Source organism: Schistocerca americana, chromosome 1 (genome assembly GCF_021461395.2).
Source record: "Schistocerca americana isolate TAMUIC-IGC-003095 chromosome 1, iqSchAmer2.1, whole genome shotgun sequence".
NCBI classification, from domain to species: Eukaryota; Metazoa; Arthropoda; class Insecta; order Orthoptera; family Acrididae; genus Schistocerca; species Schistocerca americana.
This window is the reverse complement of record NC_060119.1, coordinates 563,525,809-563,539,629: the sequence shown is the minus strand read 5'-3', so window position 1 is coordinate 563,539,629 and position 13,821 is coordinate 563,525,809. Positions and strand designations below refer to the sequence as shown.

General features: G+C 46.5%; 1 protein-coding gene across 1 annotated transcript in view; it reads left to right on the top strand.

The window, feature by feature from the left end:
* LOC124624898 (heat shock protein 70 B2-like) overlaps nucleotides 1-13,821 on the top strand; it is a 138,495-nt gene that overhangs the window by 96,787 nt on the left and 27,887 nt on the right. The window contains exons 5-6 of the mRNA XM_047149137.1: nucleotides 2,301-2,495; nucleotides 10,251-10,424. Coding sequence (XP_047005093.1) covers nucleotides 2,301-2,495; nucleotides 10,251-10,424 — 369 coding nt within the window. The remainder of the gene's footprint in view (nucleotides 1-2,300; nucleotides 2,496-10,250; nucleotides 10,425-13,821) is intronic.

Below are 13,821 nucleotides of genomic sequence, written 5' to 3'. Positions count from 1 at the left end.
CGTCGATCAGTAGAGTGGTACCATGCGGGTATTTAGGCCGTCCCAATACGGTGGCGTAATGCCGTCACATTGAACACAGATTACGTTAAAAATTAGGGTTTTGTAGCCAACAGAGTGGGGAATAATATGATGTGTTGGCATCCTGAATAAAACCAACCTGCTTTCAGAAAAAAAAAAATTGCTACATTACTTACTGAACGCTCCTCACACATTGTCGTCTTGACGGTAGCATTCCACACAGGCGAGACATCATAACATAGTCCAGTTGTCCAAAGATGACTGGCTGGCTGTGTGGATATAAATACTGTTATCTGGAGCTGATCATGAGGAGGAAGAAGTTCTGTCGCATTCCTCCATCTCGCAGAAGGTTCTCCGTGGCCCCAGTCATTGCCTCGCGCAAGTAGACTGAAGCACGGAAGCTGCCCACGCTGAAGGGCGCTGTATCAGGCATAAGTCATTGGCTGCAGTGATCAATGCCTGAAACTGGGCGTTCTGGCTACAGGGTGTGTTAGTTCATTGCAGTAGAAACGTAAACTACTATTACATATCAGAAAAGCAGAAAATCCCAGAATAGTTTATAATTTCAGTGTGTAATGTCGAATATGTGAAAGGAAATAGTACGCATTAACACAAATTTGTCTATATCTCAGGCCACTGAAGATCCCTTTCATTAAAAAAGATGAAACACATGTGGCACAAGAGATTTCTTTAATTCAGTTGTAATTAGATGGATACAAAGTAATAATTGTCAACGTGATATTCAAATGTCATTTCCGAATGAAATTTCCACTGTGTAATCTTTCCTTATATACAGAATACGGATGATGTTATTGCTACATATTTTGTACAGTTCCGCTATAATGATAATCATTTGATTCCAATGTGTATGAGGGGTGTTCAGTAAATAATGTAGCACATTTTTTTCTGAAAGCAGGTTGCTTTTATTCAGGATTCCAGTGCACCATATTATTCCCCACTCTTTTGACTGCTAAACACCATTTTTCAACATAATCTCCGATGAGTGCGAGGCGTTACGCTGCCGTACTGCGAGGGCCTGTATGCCCGGATAGTACCACTCTACTGGTCGATGTCGGGGTCAAGGTCTTGGTACATCAATAACCACCCCACCATCCACGTACTGTTCCCCGTGGAGTGCATCTTTCATTGGACGAAACAGATCCGGGTTGTGGGGTATAAGAGGAAGAACAGGCCTCTCGGGTGCGAAGAGTTGTGTTAGGCCTTGTGTTGTAATGGAGAATGAGGACTTCGTTTGTATTTTTGTGGCGACAAACACTCTGAAGTAGTTTCTTCAGTTTCCTGAGGGTAGCACAATACTCTTCTGCGTTGATCGTTGCGCCATGAGAGAGGAAATCAAACAGAGTAACCCATTCAGAGTCCCAGAAGGCCTTCCCCTTCACTTTACCGGCTGAGGGTACGATTTTGAACTTTTTCTTGGGTGGAGAGACGGATTAGCGCCACCCCATGGATCGCCGTTTTGTTTCCGATTCGAAGTGGTAGACTGACGGTTCATCGCTTGTGACGATGTTCGATAAAAAATTGTCACGATCAGCCCCGTAACTCACAAGCAATTCGGCAGAGACGGTCCTTCGTTGGTGTTTATGGTCTTCTGTTAGGCGACGAGGAATCCAGTGGGCAAACACCTCTGAGTGCCCCAACTGGTGGACGAGTGTGTCAGCACTACCAGCAGAGATATTCAGTTGAGCAGCGAGGAGTTCGATTGTGATCCGTTGATCACCTCGAATGAGAATTTGCGCACCTTACCACACTGCATGAGTGACAACTGTGAACTGCGTGCGGCTGGCGGGCACGAGGGACATCGGACGGGATTGTGCGACCTGTTGCGATGATGACAGACGATTCGCACAACGACTCACCGTGCTTTTGTTAATTGCTATGTATCCGTAGACATTAAGCAAACACCTGTGAATATCTGCGATGCTCTGGTCTGCCGCAAAAAGAACTCACTGACGGGCCTCTGCTTGGAACGCACCTCCTCTACGGACGCCATTTTGAAGTCTACGTATAGCGCCGCCACCTACCGCAACTTCATGAAGCTATAGAGACTAAAGAGGGAAAAATTTCTTAAATTGGCCAAGGAGAAAAGTACTGCACAACTTATTGAACGCCGCTAGTAGTACACTTGAATGCTATTTTAATGTTGGTTTTTTGCGTTCTACCTTTATTTACTGTGTTGTAAATTTGATGGCCAGCAGTGTCGATGTAGACGTAGAAGGTAATGCGGAGGTGTACGAAAGAGAGGCTGCACGTGGGGTGCGCAGGCGGCCATCATCAGCGGGGACAAGAGCGCCAACCTGCAGGAGGTGCTGCTGGTGGACGTGACGCCGCTGTCCCTGGGCATCGAGACGGCCGGCGGCATCATGACGGCCGTCGTCGAGCGCAACACGCGCGTCCCCTGCTCGCTCACCAAAACCTTCTCCACCTACGCCGACAACCAGCCCGCCGTCACCGTGCAGGTGAGCGCAAACCGTTCACGCTATGGACTCAGCTAGAGGCGCTGCGAAGCCGCGAACGCACGCAGCTAAAGCGTCGTCACAGCTTGTGGCACGGTGAGCTTCACGTCTCTCAGGACGCCACAAATTATACGCAGTGACGAGGTTTTTAACTGTCCTGTCAGCTCAAATCGTACTGGGGGTATCAATGTTATACTGCATTAGAGCTAAGATGTGAGTTAAATACTAGGCAAAGTAACACAAATGATCGATCGAAATGCATTTCGTGCAGGAATGAAATGTTTGCAACCAACATACTTACAGAAAAAATCGCATTCGAAGATGAAAATATAGCCTACCATGAAAAACCAACCAAAAACTGGCTTGTAAACATCATCTGCGGACGCACCACTATTTTGGGATTATAGAACTTTATTTATTCGTTAATGTAGCCATTACTAATACTTATAATTTTTTACTTTCGCAGCTATTATATCTCACATACAGTACAACAGGGTGTTCCGTGGAACACTGGTGTTCCGTGGGAAATGAATAAGTATTCCACGAAAAATTATTAACAACGTAGCGTTTCTTTCTCGACATTTTTTCTTATTTTTTATTTTGGTTTCTGTGTTATTCCTTATGATTTAAAATTGAAGTTATCACTGAATAAAACAAGTTTTTCTTATTTCTTAAAATTTCATATTTTATTAGCCTTACAAATAAATAAGGATCTCCATGGAAGTACAAGAATTAAAGTATTCTGACAGAGGAAAAGTTTGGGAAACCCTGCAATACACGGTTTGTACAGTTCTTGGTGTTTCAGACCATAATCTTCATGCGACTCCCATTTTTGGTTTCATATTTAGATTTATTCATTCACCCAAAAATCTTTCCAGACTCATTTATAACTATTTTGTGTGAATGTGGTCGCACACAAGCGCTTCCTCCTACGCACAATTTATCAGTAACATCAAGTCGCTCTTCATATACTTCCAGAAACTGCAAAACTGTACCTGCTGACCAATTTTTTGGCCTTTTTCTCAATAAGAAAACTAAAACATTCGTAAATCGAACGACCTATCGCAGCATTTATTCCACAGTAACTGGGCGTTGTTTCGCAATATAAGGAGCAGTCAAATGAAAACGAGATACATTGGAAAAAAGTAAGTAAACTACACTCCTGGAAATGGAAAAAAGAACACATTGACACCGGTGTGTCAGACCCACCATACTTGCTCCGGACACTGCGAGAGGGCTGTACAAGCAATGATCACACGCACGGCACAGCGGACACACCAGGAACCGCGGTGTTGGCCGTCGAATGGCGCTAGCTGCGCAGCATTTGTGCACCGCTGCCGTCAGTGTCAGCCAGTTTGCCGTGGCATACGGAGCTCCATCGCAGTCTTTAACACTGGTAGCATGCCACGACAGCGTGGACGTGAACCGTATGTGCAGTTGACGGACTTTGAGCGAGGGCGTATAGTGGGCATGCGGGAGGCCGGGTGGACGTACCGCCGAATTGCTCAACACGTGGGGCGTGAGGTCTCCACAGTACATCGATGTTGTCGCCAGTGGTCGGCGGAAGGTGCACGTGCCCGTCGACCTGGGACCGGACCGCAGCGACGCACGGATGCACGCCAAGACCGTAGGATCCTACGCAGTGCCGTAGGGGACCGCACCGCCACTTCCCAGCAAATTAGGGGCACTGTTGCTCCTGGGGTATCGGCGAGGACCATTCCCAACCGTCTCCATGAAGCTGGGCTACGGTCCCGCACACCGTTAGGCCGTCTTCCGCTCACGCCCCAACATCGTGCACCCCGCCTCCAGTGGTGTCGCGACAGGCGTGAATGGAGGGACGAATGGAGACGTGTCGTCTTCAGCGGTGAGAGTCGCTTCTGCCTTGGTGCCAATGTTGGTCGTATGCGTGTTTGGCGCCGTGCAGGTGAGCGCCACAATCAGGATTGCATACGACCGAAGCACACAGGGCCAACACCCGGCATCATGGTGTGGGGAGCGATCTCCTACACTGGCCGTACACCACTGGTGATCGTCGAGGGGACACTGAATAGTGCACGGTACATCCAAACCGTCATCGAACCCATCGTTCTACCATTCCTAGACCGGCAAGGGAACTTGCTGTTCCAACAGGACAATGCACGTCCGCATGTATCCCGTGCCACCCAACGTGCTCTAGTAGGTGTAAGTCAACTACCGTGGCCAGCAAGATCTCCGGATCTGTCCCCCATTGAGCATGTTTGGGACTGGATGAAGCGTCGTCTCACGCGGTCTGCACGTCCAGCACGAACGCTGGTCCAACTGAGGCGCCAGGTGGAAATGGCATGGCAAGCCGTTCCACAGCACTACATCCAGCATCTCTACGATCGTCTCCATGGGAGAATAGCAGCCTGCATTGCTGCAAAAGGTGGATATACACTGTACTAGTGCCGACATTGTGCATGCTCTGTTGCCTGTGTCTATGTGCCTGTGGTTCTGTCAGTGTGATCATGTGATGTATCTGACCCCAGGAATGTGTCAATAAAGTTTCCCCTTCCTGGGACAATGAATTCACGGTGTTCTTATTTCAATTTCCAGGAGTGTATTTATTATTTCAAAAGTAATCACCATAACTGTTAAGACATCTATCCCACTGTGAGACAAACACGGTCAATGCCTTCATGGAAAAGTGTTTTGCGATTGCTTACGGAACCATGATTGTGCCCACGCGTGCACATCTTCGTCCGAAGCAAATCATCAGCCATTAATGTCTTTCCTCTGGGCACCAAAAATATGGAAATCGCATGGGTAGAGATCTGGACTGTACGGAGAATGTGCAAGGGCTTCCCAGCGAAACTCCTGCAGTGCAGTGGGAAAATGTGGGCCCACCCACATGTTTCCGAGACTGTGTACACTTTCTGCGTATCAATTCTACACCTTGATCGTAAAGACTGCATGAAGCGTTCAAGAGTTTATTAAAGGTTGCGTAACATTAAAAATTTACACTGCCGTCTAACTTCTGCAGTTTTAATAATGTTACTGATATTAAAGTGTCAGTACAAGCACACCAGTGACGCGATTACGATGGTATGCTTAAATCTGCACTGCAGTGAATCTGCAATGAATCTCCGTAAAAATCTGTAATTTGAAATATTTCTTAGTACCCATTGTTTGCCACTCTCCCAGAAGCTGCCATGTTTGGGATCATCATCTCAACCGATAAAGTCCAAGATTTGTCGCCAAATCCAACAGACCGGACCCCCTCCCAGCTACTTGGGCCCTGGGACATCCAATCTAGGATCCTCGAGCTCGCCCTCAGGCGAACGCTTGCCCGCCACTGCAGCCAGCCCATTTCGGAAGAAGGAAAGAAACCCAACGTTTAACGTCCCGTCGGCATCGATGTCATTAGAGATGGAGTACAAGCTCGGATTGTGAAAAGGGTCGGGAAGGAAATCGGTCGTGCCCCTTGACAGAAACCATCTCAGCATTTGCCTGGAGGGATTTAATTAAATATTGGAATGGAGGGCCAGACGCGGGTTGGAACGGTCGTCCTCCCAAATGCGAGTCCAGTGCGTTAACCACTGCGCCACTTCGCTCGGTGCTGGACCATTTCGACTAGACTCCCTCACTCGTGTCGATCCTTATGACATCAACAATTCTGTTTCAGATGACAGCTTGGCGGCATGCGCGGTAACTTAAAAGTATTATTAAACTGTTTCCACAGTAGATGCTGAAACCGTAAACAAAAATGGATAATTTGACAAATATCAGTGCATTAGTGACTCCTTACATCATCTCGACCAGTGCTTCCCACGCAATCAATTGGTAATAATTGTCCAGCAGTCTCTTTATGCCCTTGGCAACAGTGGACGTTCAGTGACCTTCATTTGGAACTCAGAACATGTCGGGATCTCAGGCAATGAACTTGCAGACCATCTAGCCAAACAGCGTACCGGTGAACCAACTCTGGAAATGGGCATGCCGGAAACTGATCTCCGATCGGTCTTCCACCCTAAAGTTTTTGTGATCTGGGCATGGCGCACCAAATAAACTACGTGTTATCAAGGAGACAACGAATATGTGGCAGTCACCCATGTATGCCACTCGCAGGAACTCGCTTGTCTTTTGCCAGTTCCGCATCGGCCATACTTGGCGAACACATCACCCCCTCCGTCGCAAGGACCCACCTCGGTGTCGCTGTGACTCCCACATGACAGTCGTCCAAATTTTGTTGGACTGCCCAATTTTAACCGCTCTGCGGCGGACTTTTAACGTTCCTGCCACACTGCCAACGGTGTTGGGAGACAATGCATCGATGGCAGATGTTGTTTTACGTTTTATTCGTGTGGCGGGTTTTTATAATACAATCTAAGGGTGGGTGTCTGGCTTTCTCTCCCAAGCATCCAGCCTCTCTCCATTTTAACTCTTTCTCACACTTTCTATGCTGTTTGTTTGCCTTGGCATTCTTCTTGTCCCTATGTGTATTCATCTCGCCTTCTCTTTAAGGCCGGAGATTTTAGTATGTTGCAGAGTGACTGGTTCATCCTTTTTTTATTCTTGTGACCAGCCAGCCTCAGCCATCTGCTATATTATTTTAATCTCTTCCACGACTTTTCCTTTAGTGTACGTTTTCCACTTTTGGTTGGCTTCTTTCGTTTTTCTTTTCGTGTGGTTTCCAGTTAGTTTTCTGCCCTATTCCTTTCCGCGACTTCTTTTGGGAATTGTTTTAACTTGAGCCTTGTTTGCATGAGGATAATGGGGCTCATGGCCCTGTGGTTTGGTCCCTTTACACCCCAAACCAACCAATCGACCAAGAGATGAATAGTTCGAACCTCATCAAGTCAGTCGTTCTTACAATGTTGACAGAAATGTTTTTAGAACGGTGCATACTATTCTGGCTAGTAAATGTCACAATGCAGACCCGACTCTGCCACATTTCAGTCATCCGCATCTTTCTCAGCAGCGGACAGTGCTTCGGTGTTTTTATGCCTGCGTTGAATAAACAACTGTGCATGGTTTTTCAAGTGATGTCTTCTATAAATTTCACAACAAAATCCTAAAAATACATTTATTTCACTCTTAAATACTACTTACTTCCGATTAAACACTTGAAACAATTCTGTCACTTTCGCACGAGTTAACAATCACTCTCATTGGAACCAGGCAAATGCACTGACATGATCGACCTGAAAAACTGAAAGCCACGATAAAAAGCTGTTGGTCTGCCAGATGGCAGTATAGGGACACAGCGACGTTTGGACGAATGCCGTACTCATTATCCTCAAGCGATCTGCCTACATATTCCAGAAGATGGCTGATGACAACGTCCAAGCCTCGCAGTGTCCGAGCACTCGAAGCCCGAGGGTTGTTCATCAATAGTATACTCCAGGCGAGTCTACATTCACACCATTTAAAGCAACAATGGTTGGAATTCGAGTGCTATTGTTTCTTACAATTTAAAATAATTTTTTGTAGAGACTGCCCCCAGCCCGAGTTCTTTGATACCTTTTTTAAAATTATTTAATACTGCAACACGTTTTGAGATATGATCTCGCGGTTCGGTAAAAAATGACAATACAAAAACATTCAACATGAATACACCAGGGTCGTAATGTAATAGTTTTCTGTATTGGGTACGTGTTTTGGTCTGCCTATGGAGCAAGAGAAGCATTTACTTTGCTGCTCGTAAACATTTCGGGGTGTAAGGTGGTAGACCACGAAACTCTTCTGTTCCCAACGTTTCGTCCAGAACTGCGCTGGACGTCTTCAGAGGTATTGCTCCTCCGTTTACTCTTGCCGACTGACGCATCTGACGTCTGAGAACGACATTTATACTGTAGAAAAAGGAAACGTGATCGGAGTCACACGTGATAAACAGAAATGATCATTATCAAAGATAAAACTTCAGTATCGATTCTGCAGAGCTATTGTCCATTTGTCGCTAATTTCAAAGTCTCTTCTTTCTTATTAAAATTTTCGTCGTTAGACATAAAACTTTTGTTTCAGAAAACCTCACTTCGTGACTTCCTGACTGAAGAGCATATTCTGCTACAGCTGATATGTGTACTTTGCCTATGCTAGTCGGCAAAGACTTTGTGTTCCTTTAGCGAATTCTATATATGCCACATGCTGACAGAGGATGGCGTTTAACCTTTACAGATCGGAGTGCTTGACCAATTTTTTTTGTTGGTCTAACAACCGGTATAATATCATATTTCTGTGAAATCTTTCCGATCCGATCCGTTACTTTTTTAATACAAAGGAGAGAAACACTCGGACTTCCGAGCGTCGGTCGGCAAGACCCAACAGAGGAGCAACGCCTCTGACGATGTGCAGCGCAGCTCTGGACGGAACATTCTGAACGGAACAGTTTCGAGGACAACGACCTTATACACCGAAAGATTTACCAGCAGCAATGTCATCCGGTCGTGAAAGCTTTCGTTCTATCAACATTTACTTCGTTTGCTGGTCTGTTGCTAACATTAAAAAAAAACGTAAATCATTACTGACACTCTTCATTTCTGACTAACAGCGTGAGTCAATATTCACGTTTTTTGTGCTAGAAACGGACCATCAAAAGTAGTAAATGATATCTCTAATGGCTTATGCTTCTGTTTCTCCGCAGGCAAACCACGACATACAGGGTGTTACAAAAAGGTACGGCCAAACTTTCACGAAACATTCCTCACACACAAAGAAATAAAATATGTTATGTGGACATGTGTCCGGAAACGCTTACTTTCCATGTTAGAGCTCATTTTATTACTTCTCTTCAAATCACATTAATCATGGAATGGAAACACACAGCAACAGAACGTACCAGCGTGACTTCAAACACTTTGTTACAGGAAATGTTCAAAATGTCCTCCGTTAGCGAGGATACATACATCCACCCTCCATCGCATGGAATCCCTGATGCGCTGATGCAGCCCTGGAGAATGGCGTATTGTATCATAGCCGTCCACAATACGAGCACGAAGAGTCTCTACATTTGGTACCGGGGTTGCGTAGACAAGAGCTTTCAAATGCCCCCATAAACGAAAGTCAAGAGGTTTGAGGTTAGGAGAGCGTGGAGACCATGGAATTGGTCCGCCTCTACCAATCCATTGGTCACCGAATCTGTTGTTGAGAGGCGTACGAACACTTCGACTGAAATGTGCAGGAGCTCCATCGTGCATGAACCACATGTTGTGTCGTACTTGTAAAGGCACATGTTCTAGTAGCACAGGTAGAGTATCCCGCATGAAATCATGATAACGTGCTCCATTGAGCGTAGGTGGACGAAACTAAAATGAGCTCTAACATGGAAATTAAGCGTTTCCGGACACATGTCCACATAACATCTTTTCTTTATTTGTGTGTGAGGAGTGTTTCCTGAAAGTTTGCCCGTACGTTTTTGTAACACCCTGTATAGACGATGGCCGTAAGGCATACGGATCTCACCGAGCGAGGTGGCGCAGTGGTTAGCACACTGGACTCGCATTCGGGAGGACGACGGTTCAATCCCGTCTCCGGCCATCCTGATTTAGGTTTTCCGTGATTTCCCTAAATCGTTTCAGGCGAATGCCGAGATGGTTCCTTTGAAAGGGCACGGCCGATTTCCTTCCCACTCCTTCCCTAACCCGAGCTTGCGCTCCGTCTCTAATGACCTCGTTGTCGACGGGACGTTAAACACTAACCACCACCACCACCATACGGATCTCGCCCCTATTGGCCTTGATCGTTGTGTCCCGTTTGTTATCGATCAGAACGATTGTTTGGATGATGTTTTTCGTTCGGCAGATATTCGAAGGCGAGCGCGCGCTCACCAAGGACAACAACCTGCTGGGCACTTTCGACCTAGTGGGCATCCCGCCCGCGCCCCGCGGTGTGCCGCGCATCGACGTCAACTTCGACATCGACGCCAATGGCATCCTCAACGTGTCGGCCCGAGACGCTAGCACTGGACGCTCGCAGGTACCTCCTCGTTGCCTCTCCAACACCACTCACAGTACGAAATCTCTTCGTAGAATACACTGATCAGCCAGAACATTGTGACCACCGATATGATCCCGTCCAGGCGAGGAATGACTGCTACGCATGGTGCCTGCAGTGTTAGGGAGCGAGCTGTCCATGTATAGAATGGGGAAGGCGCGCGACCTGAGTTTGACCGAGGGCAGATTGTCACGGCGTGGAGGCTCGGACCGAGCATTTCGGAAACTGCACGACTTGTCAGGTTCAAAACGGTTCAAATGGCTCTGAGCACTGTGGGACTTAACTTCTGAGGTCATCAGTCCCCTAGAACTTAGAACTACCGTAGTGGTCGCGCGGTTCCAGACTGTAGCCCCTAGAACCGCTTGGCCACCCCGGCCGGCACTTATCAGGTGTTCGAGGAGTGCTGTGGCGAGTGTCTTCAACGCGAGGCGAAACCAAGGTGAAAGCGCGTGCAGACGTCGTGGACTTGGCTGGCCACCCCTCATTACAGATGTCGGGCATCGTAGTCTGGCCGAACTGGTAAAACAGGACAGGCAGTGAACTGTGGCTGGACTAACATCAGACATTAACACTGGACAGAGTACTGAGCACACAGAGCACTGAACACTCCTGACTATGGGCCTCCGCAGCCGGCGACCCATGCATGTGCCGACGTTAACACCACGTCATCGGCAACTATGACTGAAATCGTCACGTTGACCCAGTGGCAGAGCGTTCCATGGTCTGATGAATCCCGACACATCCTTCACCACGCCGGTGGAAGAACGCGGATCTATAGTCTTCCAGCAGAACAGCTTCTTGACACGTATACTGCGGGACAGAGACAAGCTGCTGGCGGCTCCATTATGCTCTGGGGAAATTCACGTGAACATCCGTGGGGCTAGTGGAGCTTGGGCAAGGCACCATGACGGCCATGGAGTATCGTACACTGATTGCAGACGACGTACACCCCCTTTATGACGATCGTGTTTCCCGACAGCAGTGACATTTTCAACAAGACAATGCGCCATGTCACAAGGCCAGGAGTGTGATGGAGTGGTTGGAGGAACACAGTGGTGAGTTCCAATTGATGTGCTGCCCCCCCAACATGCCAGACCTGAACCCAATCGAACACATCTGGGATGTGATTGAACGTGGTGCCAGAGCTTATCGCCGCCTCCGCGGAATTTACGGGAATTAGGTGACTTTAGTGTGTACATGTGGTGCCAACTCCCTCCAGCGAACTACCAAGGCCTCATTGCTTCCATGAAATCGTGCGTCGCTGCCGTTATTCTCGCCAAAGGTGGGCATACCAGCTATTTGGTAGGGGGTCATAATGTTCTGTCTGATCAGTGTAACTTGACTTGCCAACGAAGCTTCCTAACAGCGATATTTAATGGTGCTATTTAAATAACAATTCTTTCCATTATAGAACCTAATAAATTTTTAATACCCTAGGATTCACCAAAATAAAAGCGAGTTTCTGCCATTCATGACATTTTCTGGTAATTGGTCAAAACTATTCACTTTTTATTACAATTAAGAAACCTAGCGTAGCTGTTAGGCCCAGAGGTCTACGCAGTGATCACCCATCACTGCCTCATAATGTGCCATAAGGCTTCATTCTGATGCAGTATGGAAGGCATGTGGTTAGCACATCAGACTCCCAGCCGTTGTCGGTTTTCGAATGTTGAAATATTGCATCTAGAGGCTCAGTGGATCACATTATAAACCTCTCACCAAGGGAAAATCTCTGGTAGAACCTGAAATTAAACCTGGGTCCACTGCACGGCAGCCATATATGCTGACCTTTCACCTACAGATGCGGACGTGTTCACTGAGCTGACAAAAGTCGTGACACGGTCACATGCACGTATACAGATAGTGGTACATCTACATCGGCATGGATACTCAGCAAATCACATTTAAATGCCTGGCAGAGGGTTCATCGAACCATCTTCACAATTCTCTAATATTTCAATCTCGCATAGTGCGTGGAAGGAACGAACACCTGGATCTTTCCGTAAGAGCTCTGATTTCCGCTACTTTATCGTGGTGGTCGTCTCTCCCTTTGTAGGTCGGTGTCAACAAAATATTTTCGCATTCGGAGGAGAGAGATGGTGATTGGAATTCCGTGAGAATATTCCGTAGCAACGAAAGACGCCTTTCTTTTAACGACGTCCAGCCCAAATCCTGTATCATTTCAGTGACACTCTCTCCCATATTTCGCGAAAATACAAAACGTGCTGATCGTCTTTGAACTTTTTCGATGTAATCCGTCAGTCCTATCTGGTAAGGATGCCACATCGCGCAGCAGTATTCTAAAATAGGACGGACAAGTGTAGTGTAAGCAGTCTCCTTAGTAGGTCTGTTATATTTTCTAAGTGTCCTGTCTCTGGTTAGGCTCCCTCACAACATTTTCTATGTGTTCCTTCCAATTTAAGTTGTTCGTAATTGCAATTCCTAGGTATTTAGTTGAATTTACGGCCTTTAGATTTGATTGATTTATCGTGTAACCGAAGTTTAAGGAATCCCTTTTAGCACTCATGTGGATGACCTCACACTTTTCGTTATTTAGGGTCAACTGCCAATTTTCACACCATTCAAATATCTTTTCTAAATCGCTTTGCAGCTTGTTTTGATCTCCTGATGACTTTATTAGTCGATAAACGACAGCGTCATCTGCAAACAACCTAAGACGGCTGCTCAAATTGTCTCCCAAATCGTTTATATAGATAAGGAACAGCAAAGGGCCTTTAACACTGCCTTGGGGAACGCCAGAAATCACTTCTGTTTTACTCCGTCAATTACTAAGAACTGTGACCTCTTTCACAAGAAATCACAACTGCAGTCACATAACTGAGACGATATTCCATAAGCACGCAATTTCACTACAAGCCGCTTGTGTGGTACAGTGTCAAAAGCCTTCCGGAAATCCAGAAATACGGTGTCGATCTGAAATCCCTTGTCTACAGCACTCAACACTTCATGCGAATAAAAAGCTAGTTGTGTTTCACAAGAACGATGTTTTCTAAACCCATGTTGACTGTGTGTCAATAGACCGTTTCCTTCGAGGTATTTCATACTGTTCGAACACAACATATGTTCCAGAATCCTGCTGCACATCGACGTTAATGATATGGGCCTGTAATTTAGTGGATTGCTGCTACTACCTTTCTTGAATGTTGGTGTGACCTGTGCAGCTTTCTAGACTTTGGGTACGGATCTTGCGTTGAGCGAACTGTTGTATATGATTGTTAAGTACGGAGCTAATGCAGCAGCGTACTCTGGAACCAGCATACTCTGAAAGGAACCTAATTGGTATACAGTCTGGGCCAAAGACTTGCTTTTATTAAGTGATTTAAGTTGCTTCACTACTCCGAGTATATTTACTTCTACG